At 46.1% G+C, this 24,371-nt stretch overlaps 2 protein-coding genes across 12 annotated transcripts in view; one reads left to right on the forward strand and one right to left on the reverse strand.

Annotated features, from left to right (window-relative positions):
- KCTD19 (potassium channel tetramerization domain containing 19) overlaps nucleotides 1-13,458 on the reverse strand; it is a 62,237-nt gene extending 48,779 nt beyond the window's left edge. For both annotated transcript variants that reach the window (XM_065566773.1, XM_065566772.1), the window contains exons 1-2: nucleotides 13,297-13,458; nucleotides 5,279-5,578 (exon numbers count right to left, since the gene is read on the reverse strand). In XM_065566773.1, coding sequence (XP_065422845.1) covers nucleotides 5,279-5,578; nucleotides 13,297-13,299 — 303 coding nt within the window. In that variant the 5' untranslated portion in view covers nucleotides 13,300-13,458. The remainder of the gene's footprint in view (nucleotides 1-5,278; nucleotides 5,579-13,296) is intronic.
- LRRC36 (leucine rich repeat containing 36) overlaps nucleotides 13,350-24,371 on the forward strand; it is a 49,316-nt gene continuing 38,294 nt past the window's right edge. For 7 of the 10 annotated variants that reach the window (XM_065566779.1, XM_065566780.1, XM_065566778.1 and 4 more), the window contains exons 1-3: nucleotides 13,350-13,584; nucleotides 18,665-18,792; nucleotides 21,453-21,645. In XM_065566779.1, coding sequence (XP_065422851.1) covers nucleotides 13,515-13,584; nucleotides 18,665-18,792; nucleotides 21,453-21,645 — 391 coding nt within the window. In that variant the 5' untranslated portion in view covers nucleotides 13,350-13,514. The remainder of the gene's footprint in view (nucleotides 13,585-18,664; nucleotides 18,793-21,452; nucleotides 21,646-24,371) is intronic. The other 3 variants (XM_065566784.1, XM_065566781.1, XM_065566785.1) reach the window with 2 other exon arrangements.

Consider the following 24,371-nt stretch of genomic DNA (forward strand, 5'->3'; position numbering starts at 1 on the left):
GCCATCTGGCAACCTTTTAAAAAAAAAACAAAAAACCATAGTCTACATCTTGATGATGCTTATGAGTTCACTGTCTTACATGATCAACCTGCTTCAGAGAGACAAATATTATTAGTGCCTGTCAAATTCCACCATATCCCTTTCTCTGAACCAGTGGTTTTCAACCTTTTTTCATTTGCAGACCCCTAAAATATTTCAAATGGAGGTGAAGCACCTTTGGAAATACAACTTGTGGTCCACAGACCCCTACCATAGAGTCTTAGACTGAAAACTGACTGAACAGAATTCAACTATAAATGTTGCACTTGCTTTGCATGGTATTTGACGCCACATGAGAAAGGGCGCTAACCTGTGGGCTTCTATGGTAATGACAACATGTCTGGGTTTTGACCTGATAGATGGGGGTATTCATTTACTTTTGCTTGATCAGAAAAATGGAATGCCTTTTCTGGGATCTGAAACTTTATTTTCATAGTCACTTTTTGTGGATCCCTTAGACTGCAGGGACCACAGGCTGACAACCTCTACTCTAAACTGTTATACAGAACAGGAGAAGAAAATGTATCAACTATTACAATATACAAGACTGAGGTAGAAAATCAATTTCTCTCAATGATATATGTAGCACTGAAATTATGCTCAGATATACTTGCTCATCCCAGCTAAATGTCAGGGAGGAAGAGGCACTAGCTTGTGTCCCATAAAGTGATTACATGTTTTTGTGACTCCTCTTGGGTGGCCAGTCTATTCTTGAGGTAGGGGAAGTTGAAGAAAGTGATGATAACAAGGAGGAGGAAGAGGACACAGAAGATGACATTGCACGAGTACGTGAAGATAAGACACAGAAATCATATATGCAGTGTTGTTGTAACCGTGTTTGTCCCAGTATATTAAAGAGACAAGGTGGGTGAGGTAATATCTTCTATTAGACCACTGGTTCCCAAACTGGGGTTTGCGAACCCCTGGGGGTTTGCAGAACGTTACAGGGGGTTCGCAAGAAAAAATTCATTAATGGCGGCCAGAGGACCCCGGCATTGGAGGCAGCAGGTGGGACCTGGTTGCAGGGCAGACAACCAGAGTCCCAGGGAGAGCAGGGCCGTACAGTTGGGGCTGGCAGCCCAAGCCCTGCCACTCTCAGCGGGGGAGCCGGCAGCCCGAGCCCCAGGGAAAGCGGGGCCGGACAGTTGGGGCTGGCAGCTCGAGCCCTGACCCCTGTCAGCGGGGGAGCCGGCAGCCCGAGCCCCAGCGCTCCGGCGGAGCTGGCAGCCCCGAGCCTCAGGGAGAACGGGGCCGGGCAGTTGGGGCCAGCAGCCCGAGCCCTGCCCCTGTCAGCGGGGGAGCCGGCAGCCCGAACCCCAGTGCTCTGGCGTCCAGCAGCAGGAGCCCCAGGGAGTGTGGATCCGGCAGCCCAGGCCCTGGCACAGGGCCAGTAGCCTGAGCCCTGTGGCGGGCAGGGTGGCAGCTGAAACCCCCAGACCTGCAGGTGGCAGCTCGGACTCCTGTCCTTGTCAGACAGGGGAAGTTGGCATGGAGGGCAGAGTGAGCAGGAGCAGTGCTGTACGTGGGGGGTGGTCCAAGCTCATTTGTACCTCACAGGACACCCTCCTCGGGAGCAATCTTGTGGCGGAAGAAAAGCTGTTTGGGAGCCAAACCAGCTGGAAGCACGTTGTAGCCAGTGTAGCAGTGTTAAGGTGCCTCTGTAATTGTCACTCTCTCTGGAGTGCTGTTTTGCTTCAGTGAGACTTGAGTGAATCTTCTCATTTTCTAGTTCGTTGGTTGTTAGCAGTCTCTCTGTGTTGTTTTTATTAGAACTTTTGTACACAAGTTCAATGGATAAGTGGCTGAAAAAGGAAAGTGTAAAGACGCAAGAATCAGCTAGTGTTTCCTCAAGTCCACACTGTGGAACATCTACGTCTAATGATCATGATGGTCCTGGAAAGTCACTTACAAAGAAAAGAAAATATGATGATGATTATATAAAATATGGCTTTACATGCATTGGTGATCAAGAATGTCCAAAACCACTGTGTGTGATTTGTGGTGATGTTCTAGCAAGCAGCAGCCTCAAATCTTCTCTACTTCGGCGCCATTTAGAAACTAGGCATCCTGCACAACACGACAAGCCTGTTGATTTTTTCAAGCGAAAATTAGCTGAGAGGAAAAGTGACATTACCAGTTTTATATCCAAAGCAAGTACTGATAATGAAAATGCACTTGAAGCATCATACCGCGTGAGCTACCGAGTAGCAAAAGCATCAGAAGCCCATACCATAGCAGAGAGCTTGATTGGTCCATGTATAAAAGACATAGTTCATTGCATGCTCGGAGAAAAGGCTGCAAAAAGGACTGACATGGTACCTTTGTCCAATAATACGTTGTCACGAAGAATTAATGACATTTCAAATAACGTAGAGACCATAATTGTACAGAGAGTGAAAAATAGTCCATATTATGCTATACAGTTGGATGAATCAAGTGATGTAGCTAATCTAGCTATTTTGCTACTGTTTGTACGTTATGTGAATGAAGGTCTGGTTGAAGAAGACTTGTTGTTTTGCCGACCACTGGAAGAATGTACAACTGGAGAAGATATCTTCAATCTGACTAATGCATATTTTCAAGAAAAGGAAATAGATTGGTCTCGTTGCCTAGGCATCTGCACTGATGGGGCCACATCAATGACGGGGAAGTATACTGGATTTGTAGCTCGAACAAAAAAAGTTGCATCAAAAGTCTCTTGGACTCATTGCAGCATCCATAGACAAGCCCTCGCAACAAAACACATGCCTGAGGGACTGAAGGAAGTGCTGGACAATGCAGTGAAAATGGTGAATTTCATAAAATCACAGGCAACAAATTCCAGAATATTTCACATACTTTGTGAAGAAATGGGTAGTATACACGATTGTCTGTTGACCCATACTGAAGTTAGATGGCTCTCATGGGGCAAAATCCTGGTGCACTTGTTTGAGCTTAGAACGGAAATCCTAGGTTTTTTTCAACAGCCACCCTTTCCACCTTGCCAGCTGTATGGAAAATAATGTCTGGCTCCAGAGCCTAGCTTATTTAGCAGATATTTTCTCAAGAATTAATTACCTAAATTTATCTCTTCAAGGTCTCAATATAACAGTTTTCAATGTGCAAGACCGAGTTGAATCCATGATAAAGAAGTTGCAGTTCTGGGAAAGTTTGGAAAACAATCAAACTGAGTGTTTCAGTAATCTTCATGACTTCCTGGCAGAACATAAACTTCAGTTGGATCCGTGCACTAAAACCAATATAACTGCACACCTAAAAGGACTTTGCACAACATTCAGTGATTACTTTCCAGCTATATCAGGCGATAATGACTGGATTCGCAACCCTTTTGATGATACCACTTTCTCAACACAGATATTGAACACTGAGGAAAAAGAGAAATTGATTGAGATCTCCTGTAATTACGAACTGAGAAGGAGTTTCAGAAATCTGTCATTGATCAACTTTTGACTGAGTTTAAGAAACGAGTACCCCCTTCTGGCAGAAAAAGCTGCTGCAGTTTTGTTACCATTTTCAACAAGATACTTATGCGAGAAAGCGTTTTCCTCGTATGCACATCTGAAAACAAAATACAGAAACAGACTTGATGCCGAACCAGACCTGAGACTTTATCTTTCTCCAAAGGTTCCGGACTTCAAAGAGCTATGCAGAGCAAAGCAAGCGCATCCATCACACTGAGGAAATTTAAATTTAAAACCCTGGAAATATTCATTTTTAGAAGGGGGTTCACGAGATTTCACAATTTAGAGAAAGGGGTTCGCGGGCTGTTAAAGTTTGGGAACCACTGTATTAGACGAACTTCTGTTGGTGAAAGAGACAAGCTTTCGAGCTTACACAGACCTCTTCTTTAGGTCTGGAGAGCTATATGTAAGCACAGAAACTTACATACAGAAGTTGGTCCAATAGAACATATTACATATTACCTCACCCACCTTGTCTCTCTAATATCCTGAGACCAACACAGCACAACAACACTGCATAGACAGATACTATGTAAGGAATTAGGTATATACACTGAAAACATGTTCTTAGATTCTGTGTCAAGGTATAAGTCACCAGCAGAGATGAAGAAACAGGTTTTCTGTCAGACAAAAGATGTTTATTTATCTATCTCTCTGTCAGATTTAAACTAAGCATTGTAAGCTGATATAATGGATGCCTATTTACATATGAAGTTATCAAAGAGGTTAGAAGTCAACAAAGCACAAAAGAGAAACTAACCACAGTACATACAATGAACTTTAGGGATATAAGAAGGCAAACAAGACAGCCCCTTATCCTGCACGCAGGAAGTAAATGGGCAGTGCATTTACACTCATGAAAACGGGACCTCAGCCAACCTTGGCTGAAGATGCAGCAAAAGACATTGGGTGAGATAAATTTCTTTAGATAGGAGGTTAACCTGTTGGTTAAGTTTAGTCTCTAGAAAGCATGTTATAATTTTGTTTCCAATATCCTTACTCACTATAACTTGAATCTTTGGTAATAAACTTCTCCTTGTTTTCACTATAATATAGTTAAGTGCTGTGATATTAAGCAAGGTACTTCTGCTTCTGAGTTGAATCACACAAGCTGGTGGGTACACTGTTCCCTTAGGTACAGCAGACCTGGTATTTCTATCAGTGTTCAATGGAAAAAGGGCTGGGTGCTACAGAGGAATGCTTCAAAGGGGCTTGGGGACTGAGATGCACCTACTGCTAACCTGCAAGACAAGCTAAAGGCTGGCAGAGTCCAGAGGAAAGCATGTGAGTGGCTAAGCTGATGTGTCAGGGAGCTGATACCCAGTTAAGCACAAGCAAGAGTCTCTCAAGCTAGATGCAGAGAGCAACCAGGTGATTCACAGTCCTGGGTACCCTGAGAACCATCACACACTCACTGGGGGTTTTTAAGAACAGGTTGGACAAACATCTGTTAGGGATGATCAAGATTTACTTGGTCCTGCAGGGCCTAGACTAGATGACCTCTTAAGAACCCTTCCAGCCCTATGTTTCTATGAATCTGTGTTTTTAATATGAGTAAGGACCTTTCAATGGCCTCTGATGGAAAGGTCAAATGTCATATTTGGGATTTATTTCTGTACTCAGCAGCCCATAATGAATGAGTGTACATGGAAATTAATTGTTAGGAATCCATTCCAAGCATCTATATATTCACACATACTCTGAAATCTTTATATGGTCATTATTATTTATGAATGAACAAAAGCTGTATAAAAGTAATACATAACATCACACTGTACCTGCAATAAAGGTGTCAGCTTCAAAATTAATGCTTGTTCATACAACAAATTCAATTCAGCACAGCTGGAAAAAGACAACTTTGAAGTATGTAGATAATAATGGACGTGTCTAAATGTGAATCCATCTCTGTCGATGAATAGTCTTGGGTTTTCAGATGGAACCAGGGCAGAAGATTCTTCCCAAAGCAGGGATTCTGGAAACTGAGCAATTTTACTTTTCGGAATAGAGAAATGCCAGCCACCAACATTAAAATGAATTGAGTCCTCTTCTGTGGATTCATTAACTGTCTCTGGTTCCTTCTAATTGAAAAAGAAAATCATCTCAATAGGCTAGAGTGAACGGGTAGGTTCTGAAGCAGTGTCTTATAATAATTTATTTCAAAATGCCATTGGTCTTTACATTTGATTTTCCATTTAGTGGCAGCACACTTACTACACATTCTGGGCCTGATGAAACAAGTATGCATATGACCAATTACATTACCTACACAATCACTTGTGCATACAAACACCATATTTCACACAAATATGGTAACTGCGCATGCAAATTAGGCAAACGCATATGCATTTTTGTGCATACAATACGTCTAAACTTTTGAAAGTCAGGTCCAAAATGTATAGTGAGTGTGTTATCACTGAATGAAAAGTAAAATGTAAAGAATAATATCATTTGTAGATGCTCAAATAAAATTGAGCAGCTAGTAAGTACTTACATGGCTGACAACAATGGGTCTGACTATAACCACTTACACGGATGTTTGACAGAACTGTAACTCAGTTGGCTTCAGTGTAGTTCAGTGATTTATACTAATGTGAGAGCAGCCTGGCCCCAGTGTGTGTAGTAGCAGAAAACACATAGCAGTAAAATCCAAATAGAACAGTGCTAATAAGGTATTATCCTAAACAACTCTGAATAACACATTCATGCATCTTACAACTATCACAGAAAAATATGTTGTTGCTATCTAGAAATGCATATATTAACTATTATTATGGAAGGTCCAGTCACAGTTCTGATGATTTCATAAGGGGGCGACGGGGAGATTGCCTGGGTGCCCTAATAGTGAATTTCCATAGGTTAACACAGGGGTCAGCAACCTTTCAGAAGTGTTGTGCCGAGTCTTCATTTATTCACTCTAATTTAAGGTTCCGGGTGCCAGTAATACATTTTAACGTTTTTAGAAGGTCTCTTTCTATAAGTCTATAATATATAACTAAACTATTGTTGTATGTAAAGTAAATAAGGTTTTAACAATGTTTAAGAAGCTTCATTTAAAATTAAATTAAAATGCAGAGCCCCCCGGACCAGTGGCCAGAACCCGGGCAGTGTGAGTGCCACTGAAAATCAGCTCGTGTGCCGCCTTTGGCATGCGTGCCATAGGTTGCCTACCCTGGGTTAATACATTTGGACTTCTTTTAAGGTGAACCTTAACCCTGAAGTACCTGGGTTTTAATGCTTGTTTTTGAGATAATTACAACATCCCTGTAAAGTTTTTACTCTAATTTCTCATACTCTTAACGTTAACTAATGCCTTAAGATCATTTTATCTAGACATTTCAGGTGAAAATTTATATATTTATACATTTATATCCATATGACAAATTTCTTTAATCAAGAAAGACTAAAGTTAGACCCGGTCTAGACTATGAAATTAGGTTGGTATAACTACGTCACTCGGGGTGTGAAAAATCCACACATCCTGGCGCAACACAATTAAACCAACCTAACCCCCAGTGTAGACAGCGCTAAGCCAATGGGAGCGCTTCTCTTGACAACATAGCTAATGCCTCTCGGGGAAGTGGAATACCTACACCAATGGGAGAAGCCCTCCTGTAGGCATAGGTAGCGTCTTCCCTGAAGCGCTACAGCAGCTATTCCCCGGGAAATTCTGCACCAAAAATTCAAAATTCTGACCCCTAGCCTCTCCCATTCAGTCAGGCACACCTGACCCTATCCCCGTGTGTCCCTGCACCTCCATTAGTGATTCAGCCAGGCATATCTGCACATGTCCCCATGTGGCCCTGCACTGCCACTCCCATTCAGCTCCTGTTTCAACATTGTCACCCCACTAGGTCCTGTGCCTCTCCCCAGTCTGTTCCCCCACTAGCCCTTCTGAACCCCAGTCTTTGTGACCTCCCAGCAGCTCATGTGCCCTGCTTTGTCCATCCCCCGCATATCCCATGACTCCTCACCTGGCCACGCGGGCAGGGCACTGTGAGGAAGGCAGCCTCTGCCCCCTCACTCTCTGTGGCTGGCTGCTCCAGCCTCTGAGCCAGCTGCTCTCTCTTCTGACAACACATCAGCCTCTAGTGGGCGAAAGGTGCAATTGCAGCATGACTCCTTTCATTGCTTCCCTTTGCCTCCCCCGCAGAATAAATTATTCTGCGGGGGAAGGGGGAATCTGTGGGGGATATTAATTCTACACTTGCACAGCGGCACAGAATTCCCCTAGGAATAAGCAGGACAGCTGCAGCATTTTAAGTGTAGACCTGCCCTTAGTTTGCAAAGTTTTGTGCAGGCATCCTTCACTTTGATATGGCACCCAAACCTTACACTGTTAAAAGTTCTCTCAACATACTTTTTGGTGCCGAATTCCCTGGTGTTTTTGGCTTTTTAAAGAATAAGGAATTGCAGGAATTTAAAGGAATGAGAAAACAGTCAAGAGAAGAAACAGTCTCCAGGGCTTGAAAGCCCTGCTGGCTTACAAAAGACTGCAAACAGGTCACGAAAGTTCCATAATATAGATTTATTTGGCTAGACACCAGTAGAAAAATCATCCTTGACCAAAGCCACAGATACTGAGGCCTTAGATAAGGGTGGCAGGGTAAGAGCTTACAACTTCATATCTATTTAATGCCGTGACACTCACTGGTATACTGCTTGCTAAAGTTATGCTAAATACGATCCAAATTAAGCAACAGTCATAACTATATATGATCATTAGCCAAAGGTCTAGTCTACACTAGAAATTTACTTTGGTATAGCTACGTCTCTCAGGATGTGAAAAATCCATACACCTGAGAGAGGCAGTTATACCCAGCTAATCCCTGGTGTAGACCAGCACTAGGTTCATGGAAAAATTCTTCTGTTGTCCTAGCTACTGCCTCTCAGGGAGGTGGATACCGTACGCCGACGGAAGAAGCCCTCCCATCAGTGTAGCCAGTGCGTATGTGCTACAGCAGGCTACTGCAGCGTTTTACGTGTAGACAAACCCTGAGTCATTTTCTTATTGTTGCCCCTTTTGGCCTGAGCAGTTAGCCAATATCTGAGGCCTTGCCAGATTGTTTCCAGGAGGAGAAGAAATTGATTATATAAGTCAGGTATTTCTTTGGTGCTATCCTGTTTATTTGCCAAGTATAAAGTTCTGTTTCCTTGAATACAATGGGGGAAAAAACTACACAGGCAGTTTCCTTGCTCACAATTTCAAAGCCTGCCTCTCCAGTCCGTTCTGTTCCCTAAAGAGCTCCATATCTCTGCTTCACGTCTGGTCCATACTCATGACTGCTCTCTCACTTCCTGTTCAGTTTCTGCTTCTACCACACACAGATACACACAGCTGCGGCTAACCAATCCCCTCTGTGTTTGTAATTAGTCCCAGGAAACACAGGACAACAGGTAGACAACAAGGCTAACACTATGTCTACACTACAGGAGAGAGCTCTCCTGCCAGCATAATTAACAAACCCCTAACGAGTGGTGGTACTATGTCAGCAGGAGAGCATCTCCTGCCAACATAGTGCTGGTCACACCAGTACTTTTGTTGGTGAAACTTTTGTCAGCCCGGAGTGTGTTATTTTTCCCACCCCGACTGACTAAAGTTATACTGACAAAAGTGCCAGTGTAGACATAGCCTTAGTTTCTGATTGGCCTTGTAATATAGCCCATTGTCTTGGGCAATGGCTTCCTAATGTTTCCAGTTATCACTACATGAAGCAGCATTTAGTTGCTCCACCCATTTAACAAAGTTTGTGATTGTCTCTATATCAAAGACCCACCTGACAGCAGCCATTTACACTTCACTCTAAAATGTCCTAATAAAACAACTATCCTGATATAGTGTGTCCCACTGAAGAAGAGTATGCTGTAGTAATATTTTATAATTACATATCATTTCATTTTATACACATAAAGTGTCATGGAATTGCAGCCGCCTCTGGGGAGGAGAGCAACAGCTAACAGACAGGCACAGAGTGCACTACATAATTACTCCAGGGCAAACTAATGAACTCTTACTCTCACAAAATGCATCATGGATTTTAACATCTACGCACTTCCAACACAGTATCACTATTTAAAGGTCCAGCCTGAAACAGCCACACAGTAAACTGCAGCAAACAATGAACTTGAACCTGGGCTCCTCTAAACTGCATCTGGCTTCAATGGCTCTCCAATGGACCATCCTGCAGCCTGAAATCTCTGGAGTCAGGAAGTCTCAGAAAGAAAGGAACAAAACTGTTTGAGGACAGCCCAATTAACTCCAACAGGAACGCTGGGCTCCACACCTGGCTCTTCCACTCTCCAGCTGTGTGGCTTCAGTGCTCCAAGCTCCCTGCCTGTAAAATGACAATTACGTGAACTGCTCTGCATTAGTGAACGCAACACTCAGGCCTCGTCTTCACAGAAATAGGAAGTGAAGTAATGAAACCAACACTGTAGCATTTAATTTCAGAAGGGGGAACTACACAAAAATGAGGAGGTTAGTTAAACAGAAATTAAAGGGTACAGTGCCAAAAGTGAAATCTCTGCAAGCTGCATGGAAACTTTTTAAAGACACCATAATAGAGGCTCAAATTAAATGTATCCCCCAAATTAAAAAACATAGTAAGAGAACCAAAAAAGAGCCACTGTGGCTAAACAACAAAGTAAAAGAAGCAGTGAGGCAAAAAGGCATCCTTTAAAAAGTGGAAGTTAAATCCTAGTGAGGAAAATAGAAAGGAGCATAAACACTGGCAAATGAAATGTAAAAATACAATTAGGAAGGCCAAAAAAGAATTTGAGGAACAGTGAGCCAAAGACTCAAAAAGTAACAGCAGGAAGCCTGCTAACAACCAGTGGGGCCACTGGACGATCGAGGTGCTAAAGGACGATAAGGCCATTGCGGAGAAACTACATGAATTCTTTGCATTGGTTTTCACGGCTGAGGATGTGAGGGAGATTCCCAAACCTGAGCCATTCTTTTTAGGTGACAGATCTGAGGAACTATCCCAAATTGAGGTATCATTAGAGGAGGTTTTGGAACAAACTGATAAATTAAACAGCAATAAGTCACCAGGACCAGATGGGATTCACCCAAGAGTTCTGAAGGAACTTAAATGTGAAATTGCAGAACTATTAACTGTAGTCTGTAACCTATCATTTAAATCAGCTTCTGTACCAGATAACTGGAGGATAGCTTATGTGATGCCAATTTTTAAAAAGGGCTCCAGAGGTGATCCCAGCAATTACAGGCCTGTAAGCCTGACTTCAGTACCGGGCAAACTGGTTGAAACTATAATAAAGAACAATATTGTCATATAGAGGAAGATAATTTGCTGAGGAAGAGTCAACATGGTTTTAGTAAAGGGAAATTATGCCTCACCAATCTACTAGAATTCTTTGAGGGTGTCAACAAGCATGTGGACCAAGGGGATCCAGTGGATATAGTGTACTTAGATTTTCAGAAAGCCTTTGACAAGGTCCCTCACCAAAGGCTCTTACGCAAAGTAAGCTGCCACGGGATAAGAGGGAAGATGCTCTTATGGATTGGTAACTGGTTAAAAGATAGGAAACAAAGGGTAGGAATAAATGGTCAGTTTTCAGAATGGAGAGAGGTAAATAGTGGTGTCCCCCGGGGGACTGTACTGGGACCAGTCCTATTCAACATATTCATAAATGATCTGGAAAAAGGGGTAAACAGTGAGGTGGCAAAATTTGCAGATGATACAAAATTACTAAAGATAGTTAAGACCCATGCAGACTGCAAAGAGCTACAAAAGGATCTCTCAAAACTGGGTGACTGGGCAACAAAATGGCAGATGACATTTTATGTTGATAAATGCAAAGTAATGCACATTGGAAAGCATAATCCCAACCATACATACAAAATGATGGGGTCTAAATTAGCTGTTACCATTCAAGAAAGATCTTGGAGTCATTGTGGATAGTTCTCTGAAAACATCCACTTAATATGCAGCGGCAGTCAAAAAGGCGACGAGAATGTTGGGAATAATTAAGAAAGGGATAGAAAATAGGACAGAAAATATCATGTTACTGCTATATAAATCCATGGTATGCCCACATCTTGAATACTGTGTGCAGATGTGGTCGCCCCATCTCAAAAAAGATATATTGGAATTGGAAAAGATTCAGAAAAGGGCAACAATTATTAGGGGTATGGAATGGCTTCCATATGAGGAGAGATTAATAAGACTGGGACTTTTCAGCTTGGAAAAGAGATGGCTAAGGGGGGGGGGGATATGATTGAGGTCTATAAAACCATGACTGGTGTAGAGAAAGTAGACAAGAACTAAGGGTCACCAAATGAAATTAATAGGCAGCAGGTTTAAAACAAATAAAAGGAAGTATTTCTTCACACAAGGCACAGTCAACCTGTGGAACTCCTTGCCAGAGAATGTTGTGAAGGCCAAGACCATAACAGGGTTCAAAAAAGAACTAGATACATTCATGGAGGATAGGTCCATCAATGGCTATTAGCCAGAATTGGCAGGAATGGTGTCCCTAGTCTCTGTTTGCCAGAAGCTGGGAATGGGCAACAGGGAACGGATCACTTGATGATTAACTGTTCTGTTCATTCCCTCTGGGGCACCTGGCATTGGTCACTGTCGGTAGACAAGATACTGGGCTAGATGGAACCTTGGTCTGACCCAGTAGGGCTGTTCTTATGTTCTTATGAAATTAACTGCAATTCAAACCAACTATTTCAGCACAGGTCTGCATGTGGACGCTGGTTTTGGGAGAAGAGTGCCCCAAACTCAAGTCAGTTTAAACAAAACAAAAAAGATTTGAAAGCATCTACGTATGGATCGGCACTGAAAGCTCCAATCACACCTGATTGCAATGACACAGTGCCAGTCTGTGCAGACAAGGCCTCAGTGACAAACTGGCTGGGCAGACACCAACCATGATGCCCTCAACTGTGACCTGAGGAGTCCATTACAATTACATGTCAGGAGAGCAACAGAGACAATGTTTGCACACTGACTCATGCATTGCTCAGAACACCCGGTGGAAAAGGGACCCTCCCCAGCCTGGTGCAAATGAGCAAGGGAGTGAGGGAGGGTGGGGGAAAGCGACCAATCGAGGGAGGGGGGATGGAGTGAGCGGGGTGGGGCCTTGGAGAAGGGGCAGGGCAGGGATGTTCGGATTTGTGCTATTACAAAGTTGGCAACCCTCCCAACTTCTCCCTCCTCTGCCCACAATGCTCCCAGGGGAGGGCTGACCCATGTTCCCCCTTTGATCCTGTGGGGGCCTTCGTTCCCCCTCCCCCTTGCATCCCATGGGAGCTGCTCTCTCCTCCCCCCTTTGATCCCATGGGGGCCTTCGTTCCCTCTCCCCCTTGCATCCCAGATGGGCAGCTCTCTCCTCCCTCCTTTGATCCCATGGGGGCCTTCGTTCCCTCTCCCCCTTGTATCCCATGGGGGCCGCTCTCTCCTCCCCCCTTTGATCCCATGGAGGGCAGCTCTCTCCTCCCCCCTTTGATCCCATAGGGGGCTGCTCTCTCCTCCCCCCTTTGATCCTGTGGGGGCCTTCGTTCCCTCTCCCCCTTGCATCCCATGGGGGCCTTCGTTCCCTCTCCCCCTTGCATCCCAGATGGGCAGCTCTCTCCTCCCCCCTTTGATCCCATGGGGGGCTGCTCTCTCCTCCCCCCTTTGATCCCATGGGGGCCACTCTCTCCTCCCCCCTTTGATCCTGTGGGGGCCGCTCTCTCCTCCCCCCTTTGATCCCATGGGGGCCTTCGTTCCCTCTCCCCCTTGCATCCCATGGGGGCCGCTCTCTCCTCCCCCTTCATGGTTCATACCATGGCGAAGGCGGCGGCCCCTCTTCCCGCGCGGGGCGGGGCGGGGCGGGGAGGGAGGGGGCTGGACTGAGGTTCCAGTAACGGCCCCTGTCGCGGGGCTGCGCGCGCCCTCCATTGTCCGATCTCTGCGCGTGCCTTGTCCTAGGCGCGCGCTCGCGGTGCGGGGTGCGCGCGCGCGCTGTGGGTGTTTGGCTGCGTTGCCCGGCAACAAGGCGGGGATGGCGCTGCAGCTGGAGCTGAGCGAGGCCTGGATCCGGGAGCAGGCGGCGCTGCGGGGACTTGGCCCAGGTACCGCCCCCGGCAGGCCTGGGGATGCGGGAAGTGCTGACGGGGCAGCACCAGGGTACTGGGGGGAGAATGGGGCCCCCAGGTATTTGGGGCAGGGGCTTGAGGTTGGGGGTGGGGAGGGAGGGTATTTGGGGGCAGCAGCAGGGGTTTGGGGCATGGGGGGAGAATCGGGGCTCCAGGGTATTTGGGGGCAGCAGCAGGGGTTTGGGGCATGGGGGGAGAATCGGGGCTCCAGGGTATTTGGGGGCAGCAGCAGGGGTTTGGGGCATGGGGGGAGAATCGGGGCTCCAGGGTATTTGGGGACAGCAGCAGGGGTTTGGGGCATGGGGGGAGAATCGGGGCTCCAGGGTATTTGGGGGCAGCTGCAGGGGTTTGGGGCATGGGGGAGGAATCAGGGCTCCAGGGTATTTGGGGGCAGCTGCAGGGGTTTGGGGAATGGGGGGAGAATCGGGGCTCCAGGGTATTTGGGGGCAGCTGCAGGGGTTTGCGGAATGGGGGGAGAATCGGGGCTCCAGGGTATTTGGGGGCAGCAGCAGGGGCTTGGGGCATGGGGGGAGAATCGGGGCTCCAGGGTATTTGGGGGCAGCTGCAGGGTTTGGGGCATGGGGGAGGAATCAGGGCCACAGGGTATTTGGGGGCTGCAGCAGGGGCTGGTATTGGGGCAGCTGGTAGGGTGGTGAGGCACACCAGGGTATGGGGGACACTGGGTTAGGCAGGGCTGTTTGTGGAACCATGATGGTTGGAAGCACAGGAACCCAGGGAGCAGTGATTGCACGAGTACCAGGCCCGACCGTCCAGGAAATTACGCTCATTCAACAGGGCATGTGCGCTAGTAGCCATCTGTACAGGTGCACGCTGCAGCCATGCACATAAGATAAGGGTGGCAAGTTTCACATACTCCATAAGGCAACATCTGTGCTTGCTTAGCCCCAGCATCACTGGTTTTTATGATGCATCGAGGTATGACAAATTAAATAGTTTAGTAATAATAGTAAAAGGTGTCCTTTTGATATGAAACCATATGCCAGTCCATTGTAATAGTGGGAGGTCAGCATCAGGTTATATAGAAGTGTACAATGCTGGTTCTGATACATTACCTGGCAGTTGTTAGTACCTACATACTTCCATAAAAAAAATTGAAGTTCATGGCAATAGCTGAAATAGTAATGGACAGGGGGACCCTCACAAAGGTCTCATTTGTGTAAGATCCACAAGCCCTGGTGAAGTGATACATTCCTATAGACAAAGTGCTGCAAGCACATAGTGGGGAACAAACAGTACCTGCATAGTACTAGCAGCATTTTCTAGTTCATCGTGCAGTAGTGTGCACAGATACAAAACAGTAGTATGAGTCAGAAGCATCTTTGAAGTGGAAAAATCTGACAGTCAGAACTATGATGCATAGTCTGTTCAATCTCTCTGGTGGCCTATGCAGTCAGAGAAACATGTCTCTCCTTTGGCACACTCATTTGCATGCGGCAAATACTATCAGCACTGAGTATGACAACTCATGAACAATGAACAGCAGGAAGGCACGCACGCACACACACACACACCCCAATGGCTAGATTCACAAGAGGACTTAGGTGGCTAACTCCCTCTTACGGTGCCTAAGACCAACACTTAGGCCCACTCTCATCACAAAAAAACATTGCTCCACTGCCAGCTGAAGTTCCTAGGTGCCTAAGCTTCTGCCACTGGGCACGAGCAGAGCCACCTACGTCCTGACACTTGGCAACTAAGTGCTGGCAGGATTCTCAAGCTAGGCTTTTCCCCATCTATCTCCCCTGCAGGGCCCAATGCAGTAGGCATGTCCTGAGTCCACCAGATTGAGCCTTACATAAGGACAGTCATTGTGGGCGTGTGTGTAGCCCTGGCCTAGTAATTAGGGCACGCCTATAGATCCAGATTTGAATCCCTATTCTGGCTGATTTGAAGCCCTTACATTTTCTCTCATCTTTCTTCTCTCACTTCCCTCCTGTGCCCTCTCGTATTATACACCCATCCATGCACCCACTACTACACACCTGCTCACACACAGGAGTGGTGAAATTTCACCATACACATCACAAAGGACTAATCCCACTAGCCAAATGCCTGTGTGAAAGGTGAGAACATCCTATTGTCCCATGTCATTACCCAGGTGAGAGGCCAACCCCTTCCAGTCCCCAAACTGCTGTGTGAGGCAAGCATGAATAGTCTTTTTCTGTTCATCCCTCTCATTCAGAAGCTTCCTGGTTGCTGCAAGGGTTGGTTTGTGTCCCTTTATCCCTCCCTCAGCCTTCCTGCTGTTGCATGGGGGTTTCTTACTTTATCCTTCCCTAGTCTGTTTATCTTGTGTTTTCTTCTCCAGCACACAGCTCCATCCCCTCATTCTGCCAAGCAGCAGCAAAGTGGCATTGATTAGACTTTTGTCAGTTTCATGGTTGGCCACAAGATACTGAATAGCAGTAGTGAAAACTGAGCAGAACCAGGTTAGTTTTCACTCAGCTGCTGCATGGAATGGCTCTGAACAGCAGCAAACTCAATGGTTTGAGCATTGGCCTGCTAAACCCAGAATTGTGAGTTCAATCCTGAGGGGGCCATTTAGGGATCTGGGGCAAAAATCTGTCTGGGGCTTGGTCCTGCTTTGAGCAGGGGGTTGGACTAGATGACCTCTTGAGGTCCCTTCCAACCCTGATATTCGATTTCTATGAAAAGGCACTGGCACTATCTGCAAATTCACACAGACAGCACTGCATCTGTTACACTCTGGTTATGACTGAGGAGTTTTGTTTGTAGCCATAAGGGCTGGCAGCTGTAGTTTATGGCAGTTGCCAGGAAAACATGCCTACTAGCAACACTGTCAAGAGGAGTTGTCAAGCCCTGCTCTGAATAGAAATTAATTCTTGGCTGAATGTTCCCAAGGCTGGCTACACAGTCAATGTGTGGTTATGGTAGTTGGCTGTAGTGAGATCAATGGAGTGTACACAGTCAACAGATTAATAAAAAAAAAAGCTGGAATGGCAAGGATTCAATTTCTTTCATTGCTGTAGCTGCATAATGTTAGCCACATCAAAGGAGAGAGAACTACAGACTACTTCCTGACATCCAGAGATGCTGAGAAAGGATGCACATTAAGCCAGGTATAGTTAGGGTGACCAGATAGCAACTGTGAAAAAACGGGACAGGAGGTGGGGGCTAATAGGCACCTATATAAGAAAAAGTCCCAAAAAGGGGGACTGTCCCTTTAAAAACGGGACCCTAGGTATAGTACATGATCAGGTCACACAGGAAGGGAGCGATCATAACAATTTACAGTTATCACCTGCTGTCAGGTGACCAAATCTTCTAAGGTTCAGTGCAAACAAACTCTAGGCTGAGGCTGAGCTGCTGTGGAAGTAATTCATAGTCTTTAATATACAGCAAAATCCTTTTGCAGCAAATCCCTTAAACGTTGCTTTCTTCCAACTGAGTTCTTGCAAAGCGTATCCACGCGTGGTCTTTGTAATGGGGTTGGCACCCATGTCTCATGAGTGCCCCCTTTCTTTGGCCGATGTACCTGCAATCACAGTTCTTTTCAGGGGCGGCACCCACATCATGCGGGCGGGCCCCCTTTGGTTGGTTGGGTGTGATCCTGCGTTTGGTTTTAGTTTTTTCAACAGGGTGGCACTTGCCTCTCGTGAGCACCCCACAGCCAGTGGTTCTCTCAGCAAGTCTTCGGCAACTCAGCCCTGCATACACTGCCCACACTTCCAGCATATAGAGTCCCGGGTTCTTATCCTGGCCCTGGTATGGGGCCGTAGCTCTCAGGCTTCTTTCCAGAGGCACTGCCTTCTTCAACCACCCAGCCGAGGCCCATCTTGGTACCCTCAGCTGGTGTCCTTTTCAGCAGCCCTCCCTGGGCTCAGTCTGCAACCAGATTAGCAGGACTCATCTTGGTATCCTCGCCTGGTCTGGCCAGGTCCTGGACTCATCCCCCGGGCTCAGCCTGCCCACCCTGATCTTTTTGTGGTCCTGCTGCTATTCTATCCAGACAGCCAGGCACCCAGTCTTTGGCAGCCTTCCCTGGGTGGTTCTGTCTGGTAAGCTCTCTGCAGTGAGCTGTCCATGGTCCTGGTCCTGGTCTTGTTTGTCTAGCCAGCCAAGGCCCCAGTCCTCCCTCATCAGGCTCCACAGGGCAACTGAAGACTCTGCTCTGTTGCTTGCCTTTTATCTGGCCCCTTACTGGTCACTCCAGCAGCCCCTCTGGTTGGCTGCTCCTCTGCAGCCACTCTAGGCTGCCTGGAGGACTTCTCGCTGCTCTATTTTGGGGCAGGGAGACACAGGGCCACGAGGCCTCCAGCAGGGGGCCTCTGGACTAGTCCACCCTGCCACAGTCTTCATGTTATGACTCGAATGACAGTAGTAGCTCAAGATTGACCAAGGTGTGTCCAGATGCTGATAGACAACTGGAAGAGAAACTTGGTGAGAAGCGAGCAGGGCATGGTAGACTTGGAGTAAACACTCTACCCAGGGGTCAAGTCACGCCAGAATGCTTTGGAACACCATTCTGGCACTTTTTGAGGAAGTATCAGAAGTGTGTTATGGCACTTTTTTTTTCAAATAAGGACTCACCCACTTACTTTACCAGTGCAGAGTATTTAGCCTAGTGTAGATAATGTTGTATCATGGTAACAGACACCAGCAGAATAGAGCGCTATATAAGCCAAAATTGCCCATTTCCCCTCCAGGCTGGTTCCCCTGTGAAGCTCTAAAGGGTATGACACCTGCAACATAAGTCAGTTTTCTATGGTGGGTCCGGACACTACAGTCCTGAAATAAGGGTTATTTTAAAGGAAGTACTACTGTGATTTCCCCCCCTCTTCTAGGGCAGTTGGGGCATTCACCGCAGAATTCTAGCAGAGTCAGATTTTCTCTCAAAAAAAGGGCACTTCAGCTCACTATTACTGAGAAACCTCTAAAAATGAAAAAGTCAGGCTCTTGCACATACAAGCAGCTGATGAAACTGGAGTTATTGAACAGTCTAAAATATAAGTTACATTCAGTTTTTAGAAAACTAGGAGAGACCTTAGGACCTTTACAAGTTCTTTCCTTTCAGAACAGGTGGAGTCCCTCTCACTGCAGGGAACATATGAAGGGAAAATCCACTCCCTTGGAGATGCCTTCAAAAATTTTAAAAGCTTGCAATCGTTAGATCTGTCCAGAAATATGATTGTCAGTCTAGAGGTAAGTTCCCCATTCTCTGTTGAACTCTCTACAACCTCAAGAGACTTTGTAAGAGGTTTGGTGTTATAAAGGATTAACAATTAATTTTTTTTTAAATCTAGTCAATCTGATAGCCTGATTAAAACAAACTGGTTTCCTTTCACCTCAGGCAGGGAAAACTTTTCATGATTACCCTTTTGGTAACCCGTCAGTCCCATTCCTCCAGGCAAAGAGTTCTGTTTCCATCTTTGAGGTGGGGAAATTAATTTGGACCCTGTAAAAGCAATTCAAGTTCTCCCTCATGACAAAGCAAGGGGAAAAAAACAATGAACCAAAAACACCCAAAGGGATTCGCTCCTGACTACATAGTATCAACCAAAAAACCCCCCAAAGTTGTACCTCCCTTGTCAGCAGAGTAGACAAGCACTCATAAAGATGTCCAGCTCCTCAGGTTCAGACTAAGCATTCTACAGTTTTTCTGAGCTCCTTTTCCTCTGGGTTGACTTTCTCTGCAGTCAAACTTCTCTTAGCAAGTATGGCTGGCTTGCCACCTCCCAAGCACCCCATTGTGGTGCTCCAGCTCCCTCCCTCCATTTCCACTTACTACAGCTGGGTCACTCTCAGAGTTCAATCACTTTTCCAGGTAACAAAAGTCCCCTCCCCCCAAAGTTCAGCAGAAATGAATATTTCTCCAAAATATTCAGACAAATGGGTGTGTGGTAAACCACATGTGCTGTGAAAGGCAATTGGGAGAAAGTGAACCCATTCAGAACTGATTAGCTAAATGATGTTTGCTTATCAGAGGTTATCCTGTATTGCTTTCCATCTCTATTTGGATCACAGGATAATAGTCCTTTTAGAGTGCCTTTTATCTGAATATCTCCCAGTGCCAGGGCCGGCTCTAGGTTTTTTGCTGCCCCAAGCAAAAAAATGTTTGGCTGCCCCCAACCCCAGCCCTGAGCTCTCCCCCCACCCGCACCTCCTGCTGCCCAGCTCTGAGCCCCCCCCACCCGTACCCCCCTGCCACCCCAGCCCTGAGCTCCCCCCCACCCGCACCCCCCTGCTGCCCCAGCCCTGGGCTCCCCCACACACACACCTGCACCCCCTACTGCCCCAGCTCTGGGCTCCTCCCTTTCCCCCCCACCTATGCCTCCCCCACCCACACACACCCTGATGCCCCAGCCCTGGGCTCTCCCCCCTTCACCCACACCCTCTGCCACCCCAGCCCTGGGCTCTCCCCCACCAACTGCACCCTCCTTCTACCCCAGCCCTGGGCTCTCCCCCCTTCACCCACACCCTCTGCCACCCCAGCCCTGGGCTCTCCCCCGCCAACTGCACCCTCCCTCTACCCCAGCCTTGGGTGACTGGTAACTCACTCCCAGGGTGGGTCATTCAGCAGGAATTTTGGATGTGCACAGAACACAGACAGGTTTGGTTCCCATATGGTTACAGAACTCTAGTAAAGTGGAACAATTTTCAGCTTGTGTGATTGGAGGATATCTGGATGCATATTATAAAACTGTCCTCCATAAATGAGGAAAAGTTGAGGTGCCTTTATTATTTTTTTGTTCCACTCTTTGTTTCTATGGGGAAATTTGCCAATGCAATATCACGGTCTTCCTTTTAAACAAATAAAACTAAAAAAAAATTTTTTTAAATGTCAATGGCTGTTGAAAATAGTAACTCTAGTCCTAATAACCACTGGGAAGCATTTCTTGCTCAATTTTATCCTACTTTTTCTACAGCAAGTTACAGTGGATCAGTATATTTGATTTGGGAGAAATGAAGTAACAGCTGCCCAAATTAAGCTTGAGCACGCCTAAATTTTGAGGGTGTTCAAATCTGGAAGGCAGGTGCTAGACTCCCTTTCTGAATATTAGCTAAATCTGGAAAGGAAAAGTCAATTTCTGCTTCCATGGCTCAGAAGTGGAAATCCTCCTATGAGCCTGGTACGGTATCTAAAGCTGCCCAAGTCCTCTAGCAGAGCCTCCCCTCCCTTACTTTTCATTTTAAATTCTAGTGGGATCCACGTACCTTCCTTGCTAGGCTTCAGATAGAGAGGTGCACTGTCCATTTAGTCCCCCCAATTCTTTCTTTGGGGGGCTGCAAGGTGAGGTCACAGCAGTATCCCTAATCCAGGCTGGGGATGTCTTCTGAAGGGGATATTCTAAAGCCTTCTACTCCTTAGGCACACTTGTTCCCCATTCACAGGACCACCACTTCTAGCAGTGAGCTCTCCATTCACAGCAAGCTGCAGCATGAGGTTTCAGCTACATACTTCCTCCCCCTCCCTTTCCTGTTGATAGCAGCCAAGGGAATGCTGGGAAATGTAGTTCTTTCCCTGCTCCAGGGCTGGCTCTATAGGCAGGGAGCTAACCAAGGAGCTACAGCTCTCATGGCCCCCTGTTGGATCCCTGCCGGCTGCTGCCCCTGCAAATGGGCTGCCCCAAGCACCTGCTTGCTTTGCTGGTGCCTAGAGCCGCCCCTGCCCAGTGCTTTACCGAGCTATACATAAGTATAATTATCACCAGTTTACAGATAGGGAAATCGATGTACAAAGAATGTAAAAGACTTGACCAGTGTGCCACAGTAAGTCTGAGGAAGTCTCCCTGTTTAGTGCTCTAAAGACTATACCATGCTGCTACTCTTTTAAATATATAACTTTGTTTTTCTCCTTACAGGGTATTGAATATTTATATGTGTTACAAAATCTGAATTTATATTACAATCATATCTCATCCTTGCTGGAAGTGTCACGTCTCCAAACATTACCAGTCCTCTCAGAGCTGGATCTGCGCCTCAACCCCGTTACCAGAAAAGAATCAGATTATAGACTGTTCACTGTCTACACGCTACAGGCCCTGGAAAAACTGGGTGAGAGAGATTACTGTTGAATGCTGAAGAAAAGGTATTCAATAGCAGCAATCCGTTATTACTGGGTCAGTGACATAAACTGTTGTGGCAGTTCATACGCAGCCTGGGAAGGAGCCTTTCTCCCATGTCGTTTATCAGCTCCTCAGGCTCCTCCCTTCTTGCTGAGTTTATAATCATGCAAATTGTGGTTCTTCCAAGTTCTGCAGGTAAAGCTGGCAAAACTGGTAATCTCTACAGTTCCCATAGTTGTGGTTCAGAGAACTTATAAGCTCTTCAAGTTTAACAGCTCAGTATTTTTCCTTCCTTTTCTTAGAAAATCAAACAATTGTATAAATGTAACTTCACAAATTTACAACTACAAATTGAAATCCTCAGCATAGCAAATGAAAAACATAAGGCGCTCCTAGTAATGCGGATTCAGCCACAAAGTTGTTTATTCCTGTGTTGCTTCTCAAAGGCTCAGCCCTAGTCTACAATCTTTTCTGCTGTGTGTAAGGACTGTTTCTACAGTCTGGGCAGAGCTGCTCTCCAGTTAAATTTTTTATAATTCTGTGTTTTTCCGACTGTTTGAAGGTACTTGATTAGACCCCAGCATCACTTTATGCTCGCCCTAGAATTAAGTCTTCATCCTGATTTTATCACGTTGCAGTCCGTTGCTATGGAAATAACTGAAGATAAAAGCAGGTTTATGAGTTCACTATAGAATCCATGTGAAAGAGCTGAAGTCAAAGCAGTATGTCTGACTTCGGAGGCTGTTGCCATGGCAGTAGACTGTAAAGTGAAGTATGCCCTATGTTGGCTAGCCTTTCTTCGTTTGGATACTCAATTCAGTGCACAGCGACCATGAGTCAGGGAGGAGTGTGGCTAATAATTCTGCCCCATCTTGGCATGTATGAGGCACTCCAACCCCAAAATGGACTAAGGTAAGTATGTATACTTGGGCTACAATTTTAAAGAGCCTTGAGTAACTTAGGCCATGTCTACATGACAAAACTTTGTCGACCTAACTGAAGTCAGCATACAGACACCACAGTTATTAAATCACTGGTGTGCACACACGCTTGGCTCCTTGTAATAGTGGTGTGGGTCCTCACCAGGAGTGCTTGTTATCAATTGTATTGTCAGCGTGGGGCATTGTGGGATGGCTGCTGAAAGGCAGTAACAGTTGTAAGTAATGCAGCCTCTACACTGATACTGCGGCCACCTAATTACATCGACTGTGACTCTACGCCGCTCGGGTTGGTGGTGTTACTACATCAGCATAGAGGGGCACTTATGTTGGCGAGAGCCAAATTTAAGTGAAGACCCTTCCACAGCTAGGACGACGCAAGGCAGCTTATGTCAACCTAACCCTGTAGCGAAGACCAGGCCTCAGTCCCTTTTCAGAAGCGATTCCAGCACAAGAAAGCCTAGACCTTATTCAAAGTCAGTGGAAGTTAAGCTCCTGATTCAGAGGCACACTTGAAAAGTTTACTATTGGTATTTAGATCCTAGCTTAAAATCTCGGTTGGAGCCATAGTAATGAACAGTACCACTCTGCTCCCTTGATTCCTCCCCACCTTGACTTCGATCTTTTTAGGCCTGGCTTTGGAATCATCAGGTGTTTGGCTGTGGACAGAGATTTCAATGTTGTAATGAGGCAGGGATCCATTGCCACACCCAGAGTCTCTTTTAGATGGTTTTATTGTCCCAAACTTAAGCAACTCAAAGAAACACAGTTCTGCAGTTCACGCTGAGCTATAACTCCCGGGGGTTGTTTCCTCTTTACCTCTCCGGCACTCATTCTGCCTCCTCTCCCAGGAGATTCTGGAAACCTTGCTTCCTCGTTCTGACTCATCAGGTCTTTCTTACTTCCCCAGGTCAGGGGCCCTCCTTTAAAGCCTAATCCGGGGCCAGGTCTGCACTACAAATTAGGTTGCTATAAGGTATTCCAACCTAACCCCTGGTGTAGACAGTGCTATGTGGATGGGAGAGCTTCTGGGGGAGGTAGAGTATCTATGCCCATGGAAGAAGCCCTCTTGTCGGCGTAGGTAGCATCTTCACTGAAGCGCTAGAGCAGCACAGCTGCCCTTGTGCAGTGTTTTAAGGGTAGACCAGCCCTGGGTCAGCTGGTGCAGCACAGGTACACTGGCCCTGCCCCCTCTTAAAGGGTCAGTCACCCTGTAACAAATGTCTACACTGATTTTATTATATTCATCTGGGGTCTCACGGCCTCTGTAACAACCATCAAATTGACTCAGGTAGTTCTGTAGCATATTGGGGGATTTGGGACACATTGTGTTGGGTCCTACAAACACAAACTGTTCCTGCCCGGGAGGGCTTAGGATGTAAAAGACCTAAACAAATGAAGGGGTGGGGATGGGGCTATAACATATAAACCAATGAATACTCGATTTTGTGTTAGTTACATGTTTTGTTGTTGAGTTATTAATTTTAAGTTGGGTGAGGTGGGATGACAGTGAATGGCAAGAAAAGAGGAGTTAATAAGAGTAAGGGAATAAGAACAGGGAGAAAGAGGGACATCTCAGCTCATCATGTGCCTAGCCAAGTGACGAAAATGTGCTCTACTTCTGGCTATCCTTGAAAAATACCTGAAGATTTCAACTGGTGCAGAATACTGTGTAACTCACTTCTTAAGGAGGGTGACCTGCTATGAGCATGTAACACCAGTGCTCTGTACTGGGATATCGGATTATTCTTTGAGTGCAATTCAAGGTGTTAGTTAT

This window comes from Chrysemys picta, chromosome 14 (genome assembly GCF_011386835.1).
Source record: "Chrysemys picta bellii isolate R12L10 chromosome 14, ASM1138683v2, whole genome shotgun sequence".
NCBI lineage: Eukaryota > Metazoa > Chordata > Testudines > Emydidae > Chrysemys > Chrysemys picta.